Here is a 12,374-nt window from a genome sequence, read left to right on the forward strand (position 1 = left end):
CAGTACTGCTTGAGGCCGACCAAAAACATGAAAAAGATGGAGGTGAGCATTGCTGCAGAATATGGGTAACTTTTTTATACATTCGTTAATTAAACACAGAGCCTAAACACTAAGGAGGCCGTGGCAACAGATAGAAACCTTGAGCAGAACTTAGCTAATAAAGGTTGGGACAGTACTGCTTGAGGCCGACAGAAAACATGAAAAAGATGGAGGTGAGCATTGCTGCAGAATATTTACGCCCTTTTTATACATTCAGGAATTAATTCACAGTGGCTAAACCCCAGCAAACAACCGCTAAGGAAGAGGAAAGAAACGTTAAACAAAACCTAGCTAATAAAGGCTGGGCCAGTACTGCTTGAGGCCGGCCAATAAAATGAAAAATGGAAAATATGGAGGCAAGCACTGATGCAGAATATGTGCACCTTTTTTATGCATTCATTAACTCAATACAGAGCCTAAACACAGAGAAGGCCGTGGCAACAGAAAGAAACCTTGAGCAGAAACTAGCTAATAAAGGTTTTGACAGTACTGCTTGAGGCCGACCAAAAAGCATCGCATTAGACCTCATACACACTGTTTATACATTCATTTATTCAACACAGAGAGCACGCACTAAGTTTAAGGTGGCATCAGAAAGAAACCATAAGTGGAGACCAGCTCATCTAGAGGGGGGGACCAGCTGCTTGAGGCCGGTCAGAAAAAACGATGGAGGTGAAGCAGAAGAGAGCGCACAGAGGTAGTTCACCTGGTAGATGTATATGGCCAGGGTGGCACAGTAGGCGAAGCGATCTCCGCTAGCTGCACACACGTCTTTATTCCAGGGCTGACAGCCGGCTGCCAACAAGCCCACCTGCTTCACCTTGGCCATCCTCACCTGAGACACACAAACACATGGATGTTATGTTTCACCTGCTTCCACTTAAACGAGTATTTATATTCAGCTCTGCGTACAAAAAGGTGTTTAAAAAAGGCAACTGGACATGTAGAGCTTTGAGAAGACGTTTCATCTGAGTGTCTTCTTCAGTTCTAAGGGACTGGAGGGAAGTTTGAGGTTTAAATGGGAAACTCTGTGAACTATCAGACGTGCTTGACTTGTTGAAACTGGTGCCCCTTGAAAATAAGACAAAATAACTTCTAAACGTGTGTTTCTGCTCATGGTTGGGCGTGCATGTTACTGTAAATTTAACTGTTATTTTTCAAGTGAGACATGAGCACTCAACCTAAAGCATAAACAGACCAAACTGATCATCATGTGTTTTTAATACGTTCAGAGATGAAAATAGTTTCACTAGACTGTGTTCATCCCTGTGAATAGGGAAAGTGTTCAAGGGTCAAAACAAAACACAGAAACAAGTCCGGCGAGTACCCACCGAGTTTCATAATTAAACCTCAACTTCCCTCCAGTCCCTTAGAACTGAAGAAACTACTTGGATGAATCGTCTTCTCAAAAAACTCTACAAGTCCAGTTACCTTTTGGATAAACCATGACCTTAATGACTGAGAACCTTCACGGACGTACTGCCTTTTTTCTATGACACGTTGGAAGACCAGACTGGGCGGATGGACAGGTGGAAGGAGTTTAAAGAGAGGATTGAATTAATCTGTGCTGTGATTGGCTGAGACGGCCGCTGATCTGCTGTTACCGTGAGCAACTGTGACTCATCATGAATCTCAATGGTCACTCTGCACAGCTTCAAACTGAGATTGCTCAAAATAAATGAATGAATAAAATTGCTTCTGTAGTTTTGCCCCCCAAAAAAATAACAATAAAAAAATACACCATGTGTTTGTCACGAGTCTCTGGGCTCCCACGGGGACATTTGACATGTCAGACATGTCTGACGAAGGTGTGTTTTTCGTTGTGAGGGATTATCTGTAAAGAGCCGACTCGGTGGAGGAGGGGAGTGAGGGGAGGATTCACCATCAAAGGTAATCTCCAATAAAAACCTGTTGATGCGTCGCCCCGTGACCTCGTTCTGTAAGGTGCAAATAGGCTGATTAACATTTAAATTGGAGCGTGTGAACAGTAACGACGTGCAGTCACGGTAATCACCAAGCTTTTATAACATGGAGGATAAAATGTCACGTTTCACATGTTTCACGTGGTCAGACTTAAATTTAAATAATTTTAAAATCCAAACATAAACAGTACAAATATATATATTTGATAGATTAAATATCTTTCATATCCGTTTCTGTGTGGTGAAGCTAATGGACACCAAAGTTCCCTCGAGATAATAAAGTTATCTATCTGTTCTGGTCTCCATGAGTGACGCTAACTTAAATCCAGCCTTCCAAGAACAAGGCTTCACTGAGAAAGAATAATCCTCCATATACAGATGGAACTGAAGGGTTGGCATAGTTACCGCCAGCATTAATGATGGCTCTGTTCCTTTAGCATCTCCAGTTAGCTAATGGGAACCAAACCAAAGGTGGTTAATGTGGCCTTAATTAATGCTTTTAATGACTAGTATATTAAAAGTCATTCTCTAGTGTTTCTAGTGTACTGTTTACATTGATTTATTAATTTAGTTTTACATTTTTTTGTATCTTGACATCCATTAAGAGGTCTTTTTATCCATTAATAAAGGGTCTGTCCCATTAGCATTCCCAGTTAGCTAGCGGGAACCAGACCAATTAAGCCCTGGAACTGACTGAGCTGAGTGGAACACAGCCTTCCCTCATAAATGCTTTAAAAGACATACACTACATAGGAATACATTCACTAGTGTACCTCGTGCTCGTGCGGGAAGGAGTTTGTTTGTATTTACAATTGGATTAGCTAGCGAGAACCAGACAGATTAAGTCATTGAACCAACTCAGCTGAATGGAATGTGGCCTTAATTAATATTTTTAATGACTAGTATATTAAAAGTCATTCCCTAGTGTTTCTAAAGAGCTGTTTATATTATATAAAATATTGTAATCATGTATAAACGAACTACCACTTTTAGGTTTACATTTCTAATTTACAGTTTATATTTTATTGAAATTTATTTTATTTTTAGTTTCAGATATACATTGATACCTGTATTTATTTATTTATTTATTTACCTTGTGTACTGTGTGAGATTATTACTGTTTCTATTCTAGTACATTTCTCGCTGCATTTTTACACTTTTTATATCTTTCAATCCATTACAAGGTCTTTTTAATCATTAATAATGAGTCTGGTTCATTAGCATTCCCAGTTATCTAGCGATCAATTAACTGATTAACTGAACTGACTCAGCTGAATGGAACACAGCCCTCATCAGTGCTTTAAAGGCCTACGTGAGAATACATTCACTAGTGTACCTGATGAACTGGCGAGGAAGTTTGTTTGTTTAACGAGATTTAGCATCTCCAACCAGACCAAACCAAGGAACTCACTAGAAAGTGGCCCATTATTAATGATTAAAAATACCTCTCAACAAATGTAAATTAATAAATAAAGATAGAAAGAAAAATAAAATAAAATTAAAATTGAATAAAATATGCACTGTAAACATGAAATGTAAACCTAAAGGTGGTATCTCGTATATTAGCTGGAGATTTAGCATCTCCAATTAGCTAACAGGAACCTGAGCAATTAAGCTCTGGAACTGACTCAGCCCTCAACAACTCTTATAATGTGTTAATAAACTGTCTATGTCTTATGTGTTAGCACGTAATCCAGCACAAAACAGGCAAAAAAATGTTTAGCACTTGTATTGCTATGAGGTAAAAAATTAATTTATTTACTTATTTTTTAGAAATTTCAGTAAATGCTATTTTTGGCCCAACAGACATTTTATCTTTGAATACACCATTAGTTTTTAGACTGTGAATTGAGCCAACTTAAAACATTTTCTATGATATTCTTTGCAGATCATAGACTATTTGACCCATAACACACCACAGACTTTCACAATTTAATTAATGGTGAAAAAATGTTTTAGTTGTGTTAAAATGTCTGTTCATTGGGACATCGTGAAGCCTTGTCCCCATGAAAACAAGATTAAATTTAATTTTTATATATTTAATATTTCAAATTGAACCCGAACACAATATGAGGGTTAATGCTCATAAATGACATGTGTCAAAATGTCCGCCGTGGGGGAGGTATGTCTCCTGGGGACACCGAGGATGTCCCCAGGAGACCAATCAGGACAGCTCAGCTTTAAATGAAGCATTAGCAGCGACCAAGGGACATTTAAGCGACATTTAAGGGACATTTAACCCCGTTGTGTCCTCACATCCCTCAAGTGTCTGCGCTAACAAACACACTGACCGTTATTTATTTAAATCTGAGGAACGTGACGTCAACAGGTTTCAGCAGCACGAGCTGATTCGCGACGAAGGTGTGTTACTGTGTGTGTGTGTGTGTGTGTGTGTGTGTGTGTGTGTGTGTGTGTGTGTGTCGCAGTCTGAACACACACACAGACACTGACAACCTGCGGTTGTGTTGCGCTGCTTCACATTTCCGTGTTGCTGAAGCGCTAACAAGCTAACAGGCGTAAGTGTGTGTGTGTGTGCGTGCGTGTGTGTCCTCTTACCGTCGGTTGTCGGTAGAGGCTCGTGCACAACGGACAGCTCCCGGTGCTGAAATGCCTCCCGTTCAGCAGCGTCCTCCGCGAGCGCACGGCAGTAACGGGGGCCCTGATTGGTCCGTGGGGCAGGTTCGTTCTAAACAGCTATTGGCTGCCCGGACTGTCAGTATGAGTGGGCGTGCACGGGTAATGGGCGTGCCCCAAAAGTGGGCGTGTCCAGTAGTCGCTAGAAGCTACACACCCTCTTTGGTATGCGTTTTTTAATTTCTCTAAGATGTTTGGGATTAGTAGGACCAAAGAATTATAAAATAAAAACAAAGCATCAGCTTTCAACAGGAAGTCGTTTTTGAATTTTTAAAGTAAAAATAAAATAAAATAAAACTTGAGCTGTACAGATATATGTGTAAGTCAACCATCCTCTGCAACACCAACGTGACTTACTTATATGTAGACTATGTATCTGTACAGCTCTAGTTTTATTGAATAATATTTCTAGTACTTATTCTATTGTTTTTATATTTAACAAGTTAAGTCAATGTCCTCAAACGAGTACTTGGACCCTAATGTCCTCATATGTGAACGCAGGGTCTCGGGAGACTATGACAGCAGTCCCACCAGGGTCCATTCATTTTTCATCCGTTTTTTGGAAAGTTCAGTTTTAATTTCAACAGTTAAACACCACATCATGTCTCCATTATCATTTATAAAATATTTATTTATATTCATTGGTCAAACATTATAGGAGTTGTAGAGGAGCTGAACAAAACTGGTGAAAATAAGAAATGATAAAAAGTAAAAAGGCCAAATCACAACTCTGAAAACAGCGTACGGTCAAGATACATCATAACATTATGACCACCTTCCTAATATTGTGTCAGGTCAAAGTTTATCTCTAGAGCACATTTAAAAACAACCTCAGTTGAACCAAAGTGTACAAGCAGAACAAATGTGAATTAATCAACAATCCTGTTAGTAGAAAACTAATAATTATGAGCTAAACGAAGTACAACTGTGAAAACAGTGGTTGCATATTTAAATCCATGATATCCTGCTCAACTTGGACTGAAGGCCAAGATATAAAAGGGTCGATGGTCCAGAGTTCACCACCTAAAAGGATCCATGGACTCTGGTCCTGATCCTGGATCTATAGGAGGTCCAGCAGCAGCTGGTCTGAGGTCTGAGTGGAGGCCACGTCTCAGTAACATCCACATAAAAACAACCAAAAGATGCTGCGTTCTTTACTTCTGTCCACGAGTGAAGTCATTTAAATCTAAATATTGTGGAGTTACTGAGAGTAAAACCAACTGTACTGTTGTATGGAGGCCGATTTTATTTAGTCACTATATTTTTCTCTTATCCAGAACCTTTGCATTTTGTTTTATTTTATCTGTATATTTTTATGTGCGAGAGAAATGTTAATCTTGAATTCCAACCAGGGTCCATTCATTTTTCTTCCGATTTTGGACATTTCAATTCATTCCAGTGTCAAACAGAAAAAGAAACATCGTAAAAAAAAAAAATAGTAAATTATACAATATATTGATTATATTAAATGAGAATTTCCCTGACATCTGTCCTCATTCGTAGGACATGTGTGATTAGTATTGTTTACATTTAATGTTTTTACGCAGTCCAACCAGATTTGGTCTGTTCTTTCATTTCTATTTTATAGTTAAATTTATCCACGTTTTTTCCTTCAATTTAGTTTAGTATTTCCTTAAAAAACAAAAAAAGGCCGTTACAATGAAATCAACCTTCGTGATGATTTACTGACCCAATGAAGTGGCCGGTTCCGATAGTAAGTGGGATTAAACTCAGATTGTGAGAATTCGTGGTGAATCTCTGGACTGAAATGGTTCTGAACGTTGAACAGACACAGCGCTTCACACGTTTATAATCAATATACAAAATTTTATTACAAAAAAAAAAAAGAAATCCATTCTACAAAGTTGTCAAAGTTCCACATTAAAATGGCTGCAAACATTTTTAACCCATCTAGAGATAAATCCTGGCGGTAAAATGACAGTGAAGAGAACGGCACCGCGTTGAACACAAAACGCCAGCAGTGCTTCCAGAAAACGAGCTTTTTTTTAATTTTATTTTATTTTTTTAAATTTACCGGCTTGCCGCTAGTCCGCTGCACGTTACACGAGTCTCAGTCCGTTGCATTTGTCACAGGAGGAGGAGGAGGAAGGAGAAAATCTGATATCTGGCCGCCCGTTTAAATGGCAACGAGGATCTACGATGTAACAATACAGCAGAAAACGTTTAAAACAAACAAAAACAAAAGATATTGAATGGTACGGGGACTAAGTGACAATAAAAACTAAATCCCTGAATTGTAAAAAGGAACAGAGGTCCGACACCGAGGCCGACCCACAGGGACAGCAGGCTATACTGATGGAATCATACACACCAGAAAAACAAAAAAAACAAAAACAAAACCAAAACACAATCAGGAGTTAGGCTGAACAACAAACTTCACATCCTCAAACCACTTAGTCGTCGTCCTCGTCGTCGTCGTCTTCATCGTCCTCCTCGTCGTCCTCGTCATCGTCGTCGTCGTCGTCGTCGGCTGGCTCCGCCTTCTTGGCGGCGGGCCGGCCCGGTCCGCTCTTCTTACCGGCGTCGCTCTTCCCTGAGCCGCTCTTGGCTTTGTAGGCGGCGACGTCCTTTAAAAAGGAAGAGAAAGAAACGGCATCAACATCTATAATATCTATTATCTGTAATATAATCTACATAAACCCCCAGACAGAGACATTATGTTAGAAGTCTGTCGATGGGATGAATTAATTATCTGCTGAACATGCAGCTCCTGATTATATTAGATGTGTTATTAATGACTGGACCAACTAAGTGTAACTAGACACTTGTGTCACATCTAACGCACAAAACAAATGGGGATTTATTATTGACGTTTTAAATGAGTAAAATTATTATGATGATAGTGGCGACTATAGTTTCACTAGTGCTATTACAGTATTTTTGTGTAATTATACTGGTATTACTACATTGTATCATGCACGTGTGTATTATAATTGTGTTATATTGTTGTGATAGAAAAGTTTCTTAAATCATTTTTGTATTTTACGTCCTTTGCGACAGAGAGAAAATCACTTGTGTTTGTTACAACCTAATTACTTCTTGTATAAATGTCCACACTTGTCCAGTTTATTCCTTTAAAAAATTAAAAAAAAATCTATTAATCTTTAACATAATCCACAAAGATGTGGTCGTGTCCCCACAGCGACAAACCAATAAAGGTTTTCTATTCTGGTCTATTAGTGGTTGTCAAGGAGACAACAAACAATAAGTCTGTTTAGATGTTGTTTAAATAGATCCACGCGTTTAAATGGATTCTTTGTATAAATGTACATGATGTAAACGGTGGCGTGTGAAATAAAGTGAAGAGGACGTTGTTTTTCAGCTGTAATAAAGTTTAAACATATTATATATAAATAACAGTGAGATAAAGATCTTCCTAATAATTCTATAAGTGAAACTGAAGCAGCTCTTGTCACCAGCTGTCGATACTTGTGTATCTGTGATGTGTAATGACTCAGTGCTTCGTGTTTTTGTATCGTAGAGTTCGTTTAACTCGGAGAAGTTGGACGTTTATTTTTACTCTGGAGGCCGAGACGTGTGATCGGCTGCTGGTGCTGGTTTGGTTGAGAAGTGAAGCCGTTTATCCAACGACTGAGACACTTTAACACGTCTATTATCTCATATCTGCACATAAATGCTGCATGACTCAGGTAAATGGGACATTTACATTTGCTACCTCATTGTTTTCCTGTGTTACTTTTATTATTTCGTTTTCTAAATGTGTGGTTGAACTTATAACCCGGTGACTGAACGAACTAAGCACCTTCTCGTATTTCTCCTTGAGCTTGGCGGCCCGGGCCTCGTACGGCTGCTTGTCTTTGGACGTCTGCGTGGCCCACAGCTCGCCCAGCTTCTTGGCGATGTCGCCGATGGAGATGCCGGGGTTTTCCTCCTTGATCCTGGGACGGTGGTCGGAGCAGAAGACGAAGAAGGCGGAGCTGGAGGGAGAGGAGAGGAGAGAGGAGGCGGTGAAGGTTTGGGGAGACGCTGCGTTTTTTCTGGAACAAGATGCAGCGTCTCTTTGTGCGCGTTCCCATTTAAATGTGTGTTTGTGAATGAGCTGTGAAGTCTTTACGTGACTTGTCGTCACTTTGAGGAAGATGGATTCAGATGAACTGGTCACATGATAAACTTCATGATCGTAAACATGTTTTATCACGTTTTATTGAGATATTTGCACATTTGTAGGTGGAACGCAGTGTTAAGCTTATTCAACTTATTATTTAACGTAATATAACAAAGATAAAAAGTTCTCAGTGAGAGTCTATTTAAAATAATAACATACGTTCCCATTTAAACCTCAAACTTCCCGTCGGTCTCTTAGAAGTGAAGACGCCGCGTGTGTCGGTCACATTAAACAACTCTACTCTCTTTTTTAAAAAGGCCTTTTGTATAAATGAGCTCGTGGAGTTTTTCAGAGACAACGTTTCATCTGAGCAGCGTCTTCAGCTCTAAGGGAAGTTTGAGGTTTAACTGTGGGTAAAAACCATCAGAAACTTAACCAGAGCCTGAGTCGCTCTAGTTTTGTGGTTAATTCTAGTTTAATATCTGGTTTAAGATCAGATTCTCTGGAACCTGTAATAATATTCACATAATATCCTGTAAACTGTGTTTATTAAGTTGCAGTTTTTACTGTTTACGGTCTAAATGTCGTTAAGCTGAAGCTGATTCTAATGTTTTCAGAAAACATTTTGTATTCTTAGACATTTCTCATATTTCTTTCACTAATTAGCTTTCAGGCCAATTCTGCTGCTTCTTGTGTGTATTATTTTAGAGCCAGGACTCCTGCAGACTTACGGTGGCCTCTTTGGTGCGTTGGGGTCCTTCTTCTTCTTGCCCTTCTTGGCGCCTTTCGGTGGGACGTACGTCTTCATCTCCCGGTCGTATCGGACCTTGTCGTTCTTGGCCATGTCCTCAAACTTCACCTTCTCCTTGGCCGACATGGTCTAAAAAAAATAAATCAAACGATAAAAATAAATAACTTCCTGAAGTGGAGCACACATCCTCCTGAGGCGCGAGGTTCTGCTCGATGTGCAACGTAATTTCTCTACGGTGTTCGTATAGAAGCATAAAATAACTAGTATATTTAAAAACTAATCTTTGAACAGGATGTTGTCCTCGTGTGACTTTTATTGACTTTATTACATGAGTATTTGCTGATTAGTGACGTTGTAGCTCGTTACTATTTGACCCGTTTATATTGTTATTACCACAATATTCCCACCAGTCGATCGTGTGTCTAAATAAAGCAGAATCACTTCCTGAACTGTTGCATGCAGCGATGTGCGTCCGTCCTCCTGAGACTCTGGCTTAGGAGGACGCACACACAACACAACACAACACAACCACAGGTCTACTTGTATCTGCAGCACTAATCTCAGGCCGGCTGTGATCGTACCTTCCATCTCTCGGAGCATTTCTTGGAGAACTCTGAGAAGCTGACGCTCGTCCCCGGGTGCTTCTTCTTGTGCTCCTCGCGGCAGGTCGCCACAAAGAAGGCGTAGGAGGAGGTTTTCCCTCTGGGCTTATTCGGGTCCTTTGTCATGGCTGCGATTACTCTACAAAAAAAAAAAAAACAAACCGAAAGGTTAGATATGCAGATCTACTTTAATTAATGAGTCACGGGCTTAGACGCACAGAAATAACAAAGGATTAAAATAAAACATGAGTAATATCTGGTAAAAAAAAAAAAAAAAAAGGAAACTAGTATCAACCGAGTTTTATTCTCAGAAGAACCTAAACCAATATGAAATATGTAGAAACTACTAAAATTAAATAGAATAAGCAAAAAACAAATGTATAAATTAAGGATAAAAACAAATATACAAAGGAACATGGTTTCTACGGGTTTCAACAAATGACCTTTTAACACTTTTTAAAACCTTTTTAAGGCCATTGTTGGTTCAAGAAATATTAAAAAAAAATATGAAAAATAAGGAAAACGAAATGCACTTTCAAAATAACAAAACGTATCGTCGACCTGAGCTGAACCCTGGACTCAACTTCTAGGTCACATTTGTAGTTTCATTTCTGCTAAATGCAAAAGTCCTACAGTGCAAAAATACGCTCGTATTTAGGACTTTAAGGCCTCAAAATGTGATAAGACTCCGTGTAAACACGAAGGAATTTTATAATGTGCATGAATGTGAGTTTAAACAGCGATCGTTTAAATAAAGTATTTTTTTTAAAAAATATATATAAATATATATAAACAAAAGGGGCATTTAAAACGTAAACTACTCGCTGTAAACGTGATATTCGCCTCCTATCCGGGGACAATTAGGCCGAGAAGACGCCGAGGGGGAGTTTTAAGGCTTTAATCGGATTTTCTGCCTCCACGGGACAAAAAAGACGCGACTCCATTTTGTATCTTCCCGCCTAAACCCCAACAGCGCCAAAAAACTTCCCCAAATTTAAAAAAATAAACCCCCCACCCGGACAAAAAGACCCTCTCCGCCGCCTCCCCCGCCTCCACCGCCGCCCTCCTGTCCCCGGGGGTTTTTAACCAGAACCGGATCCGAACCAGAACCCGAGACTTTCTGTCCGCAACTTTAAAATGGGAGCAAATGGCGTTTGAGCAGCATGTTGCGCACTAACTCGGAGCACGCGCACACGCAAACAGGGGAAGAGTTGCGGCTTCGACGGAGGATCGTGTTTAAAACGAACTTTCCGCTTTAAAACATCCACGGAGACATGGATCCTAACACAAATAGTAAAGTTGTGGTTTATATCGACTCACGCTGCGGTCAAGTGAGCCGTGACTCGATTTTTTTGCTTGCGCGTCTATTCCCGTACTTACGGCAGAGTCGGAACAGGCTAAAATGCAAAAACAACCCTCCTAAACCAAAATTAAACCTTAAAACTACAGTTACTATGGTTCAGGTTGTTAAAATATGGTTAATTTCATGAGTTACCACTATTACCGACTTGGTTCTTGTCCACAACTATTATTGTACAATAGTTCAAATGATTTTACTGCGTAATTTTAAAAAATAAAGCCTATACTAACAAAATCCTTCAACCTAGAGGCGTTCTGGCAGTTAATGCCTCTTATTAATGAAGTTCTGAACCCATTTTTCATAGTTTTGTTCAAATAATCTCTTAATTCTCGTTTACTGACCCTTTACCGAAAGTACAAAAGTAGACGCGCAGGAAAATCCGACCAAGGCTCACTTGACCGCAGTTCGTCTCATAAGCGAACTATTACCTCACTAAAGCGGATTTTAGTTGTTTAAGCTGCTCAAACAGACGGATTTGCCCACATTGTAGACGACTACAGGAGAAAAGTCGGAAAATAAGTGAAATAAAGTGGTAAAAAGCTACAAAAACTGTCGACACTTACCTGTTCTCTGCGAGTCAAGTTGTAAACGAGTGAATGAGGAAAACGCGCAACTGTTATGTGCCTCTCTGCGAGGCCGACCTAACTTGACTAGAAGTAGTCCCTTAGCTCCGCCCCTCTGTCACACGATTGGACCGAATCTCACATTTAAATTTGAATTTTGAGCTCGAGGCCAGACGCGGAACCGCGATTGGTAAAGATCCTTACCGTCACCGCGTCACGTTTGTGTGCGCCACCCGTGCGCTGATTGGCTGCGCTGGACTTTTAAACATACGGCGCGAAAAAAAATGTCTCTTTGTTTGTTTGTAAGCAGCAGTCAAAATATCTTCGTCTGTTTTTGTGCGGTTACGCTTGAACCCTTTGTTTTCTGCGAGAGGCGGACAGCAGCTGGTTAATTCCGCCGGAGAAGACGACTCAAA

The 12,374-nt window shown here is 39.9% G+C and overlaps 1 protein-coding gene across 1 annotated transcript; it reads right to left on the reverse strand.

The window, feature by feature from the left end:
- Window positions 1-5,210: 5,210 nt before the first annotated feature.
- Window positions 5,211-12,114, reverse strand: hmgb2a (high mobility group box 2a). Its single transcript, XM_047578469.1, has 5 exons — window positions 11,959-12,114; window positions 10,015-10,174; window positions 9,414-9,562; window positions 8,380-8,554; window positions 5,211-7,183 (listed from the first exon to the last, which is right to left on the reverse strand). The coding sequence occupies exons 2-5, from the start codon at window positions 10,159-10,161 to the stop codon at window positions 7,010-7,012; spliced, it is 645 nt and encodes a 214-aa protein (XP_047434425.1). The 5' UTR covers window positions 10,162-10,174; window positions 11,959-12,114; the 3' UTR covers window positions 5,211-7,009.
- Between the last annotated feature and the right edge of the window lie 260 nt (window positions 12,115-12,374).

The sequence above is a fragment of the Mugil cephalus genome, chromosome 2 (assembly GCF_022458985.1).
Source record: "Mugil cephalus isolate CIBA_MC_2020 chromosome 2, CIBA_Mcephalus_1.1, whole genome shotgun sequence".
NCBI classification, from domain to species: domain Eukaryota; kingdom Metazoa; phylum Chordata; class Actinopteri; order Mugiliformes; family Mugilidae; genus Mugil; species Mugil cephalus.

Excerpts from the sequence above, each read along its gene's own strand:
- hmgb2a (XM_047578469.1), bottom strand. The coding sequence starts at position 10,161 with ATGACAAAGGACCCGAATAAGCCCAGAGGGAAAACCTCCTCCTACGCC. Across the intron at positions 9,563-10,014 it reads AATGCTCCGAGAGATGGAAG|ACCATGTCGGCCAAGGAGAA; the intron begins GTACGATCACAG and ends TATTTTTTTTAG. Across the intron at positions 7,184-8,379 it reads TCAAGGAGAAATACGAGAAG|GACGTCGCCGCCTACAAAGC; the intron begins GTGCTTAGTTCG and ends TCCTTTTTAAAG.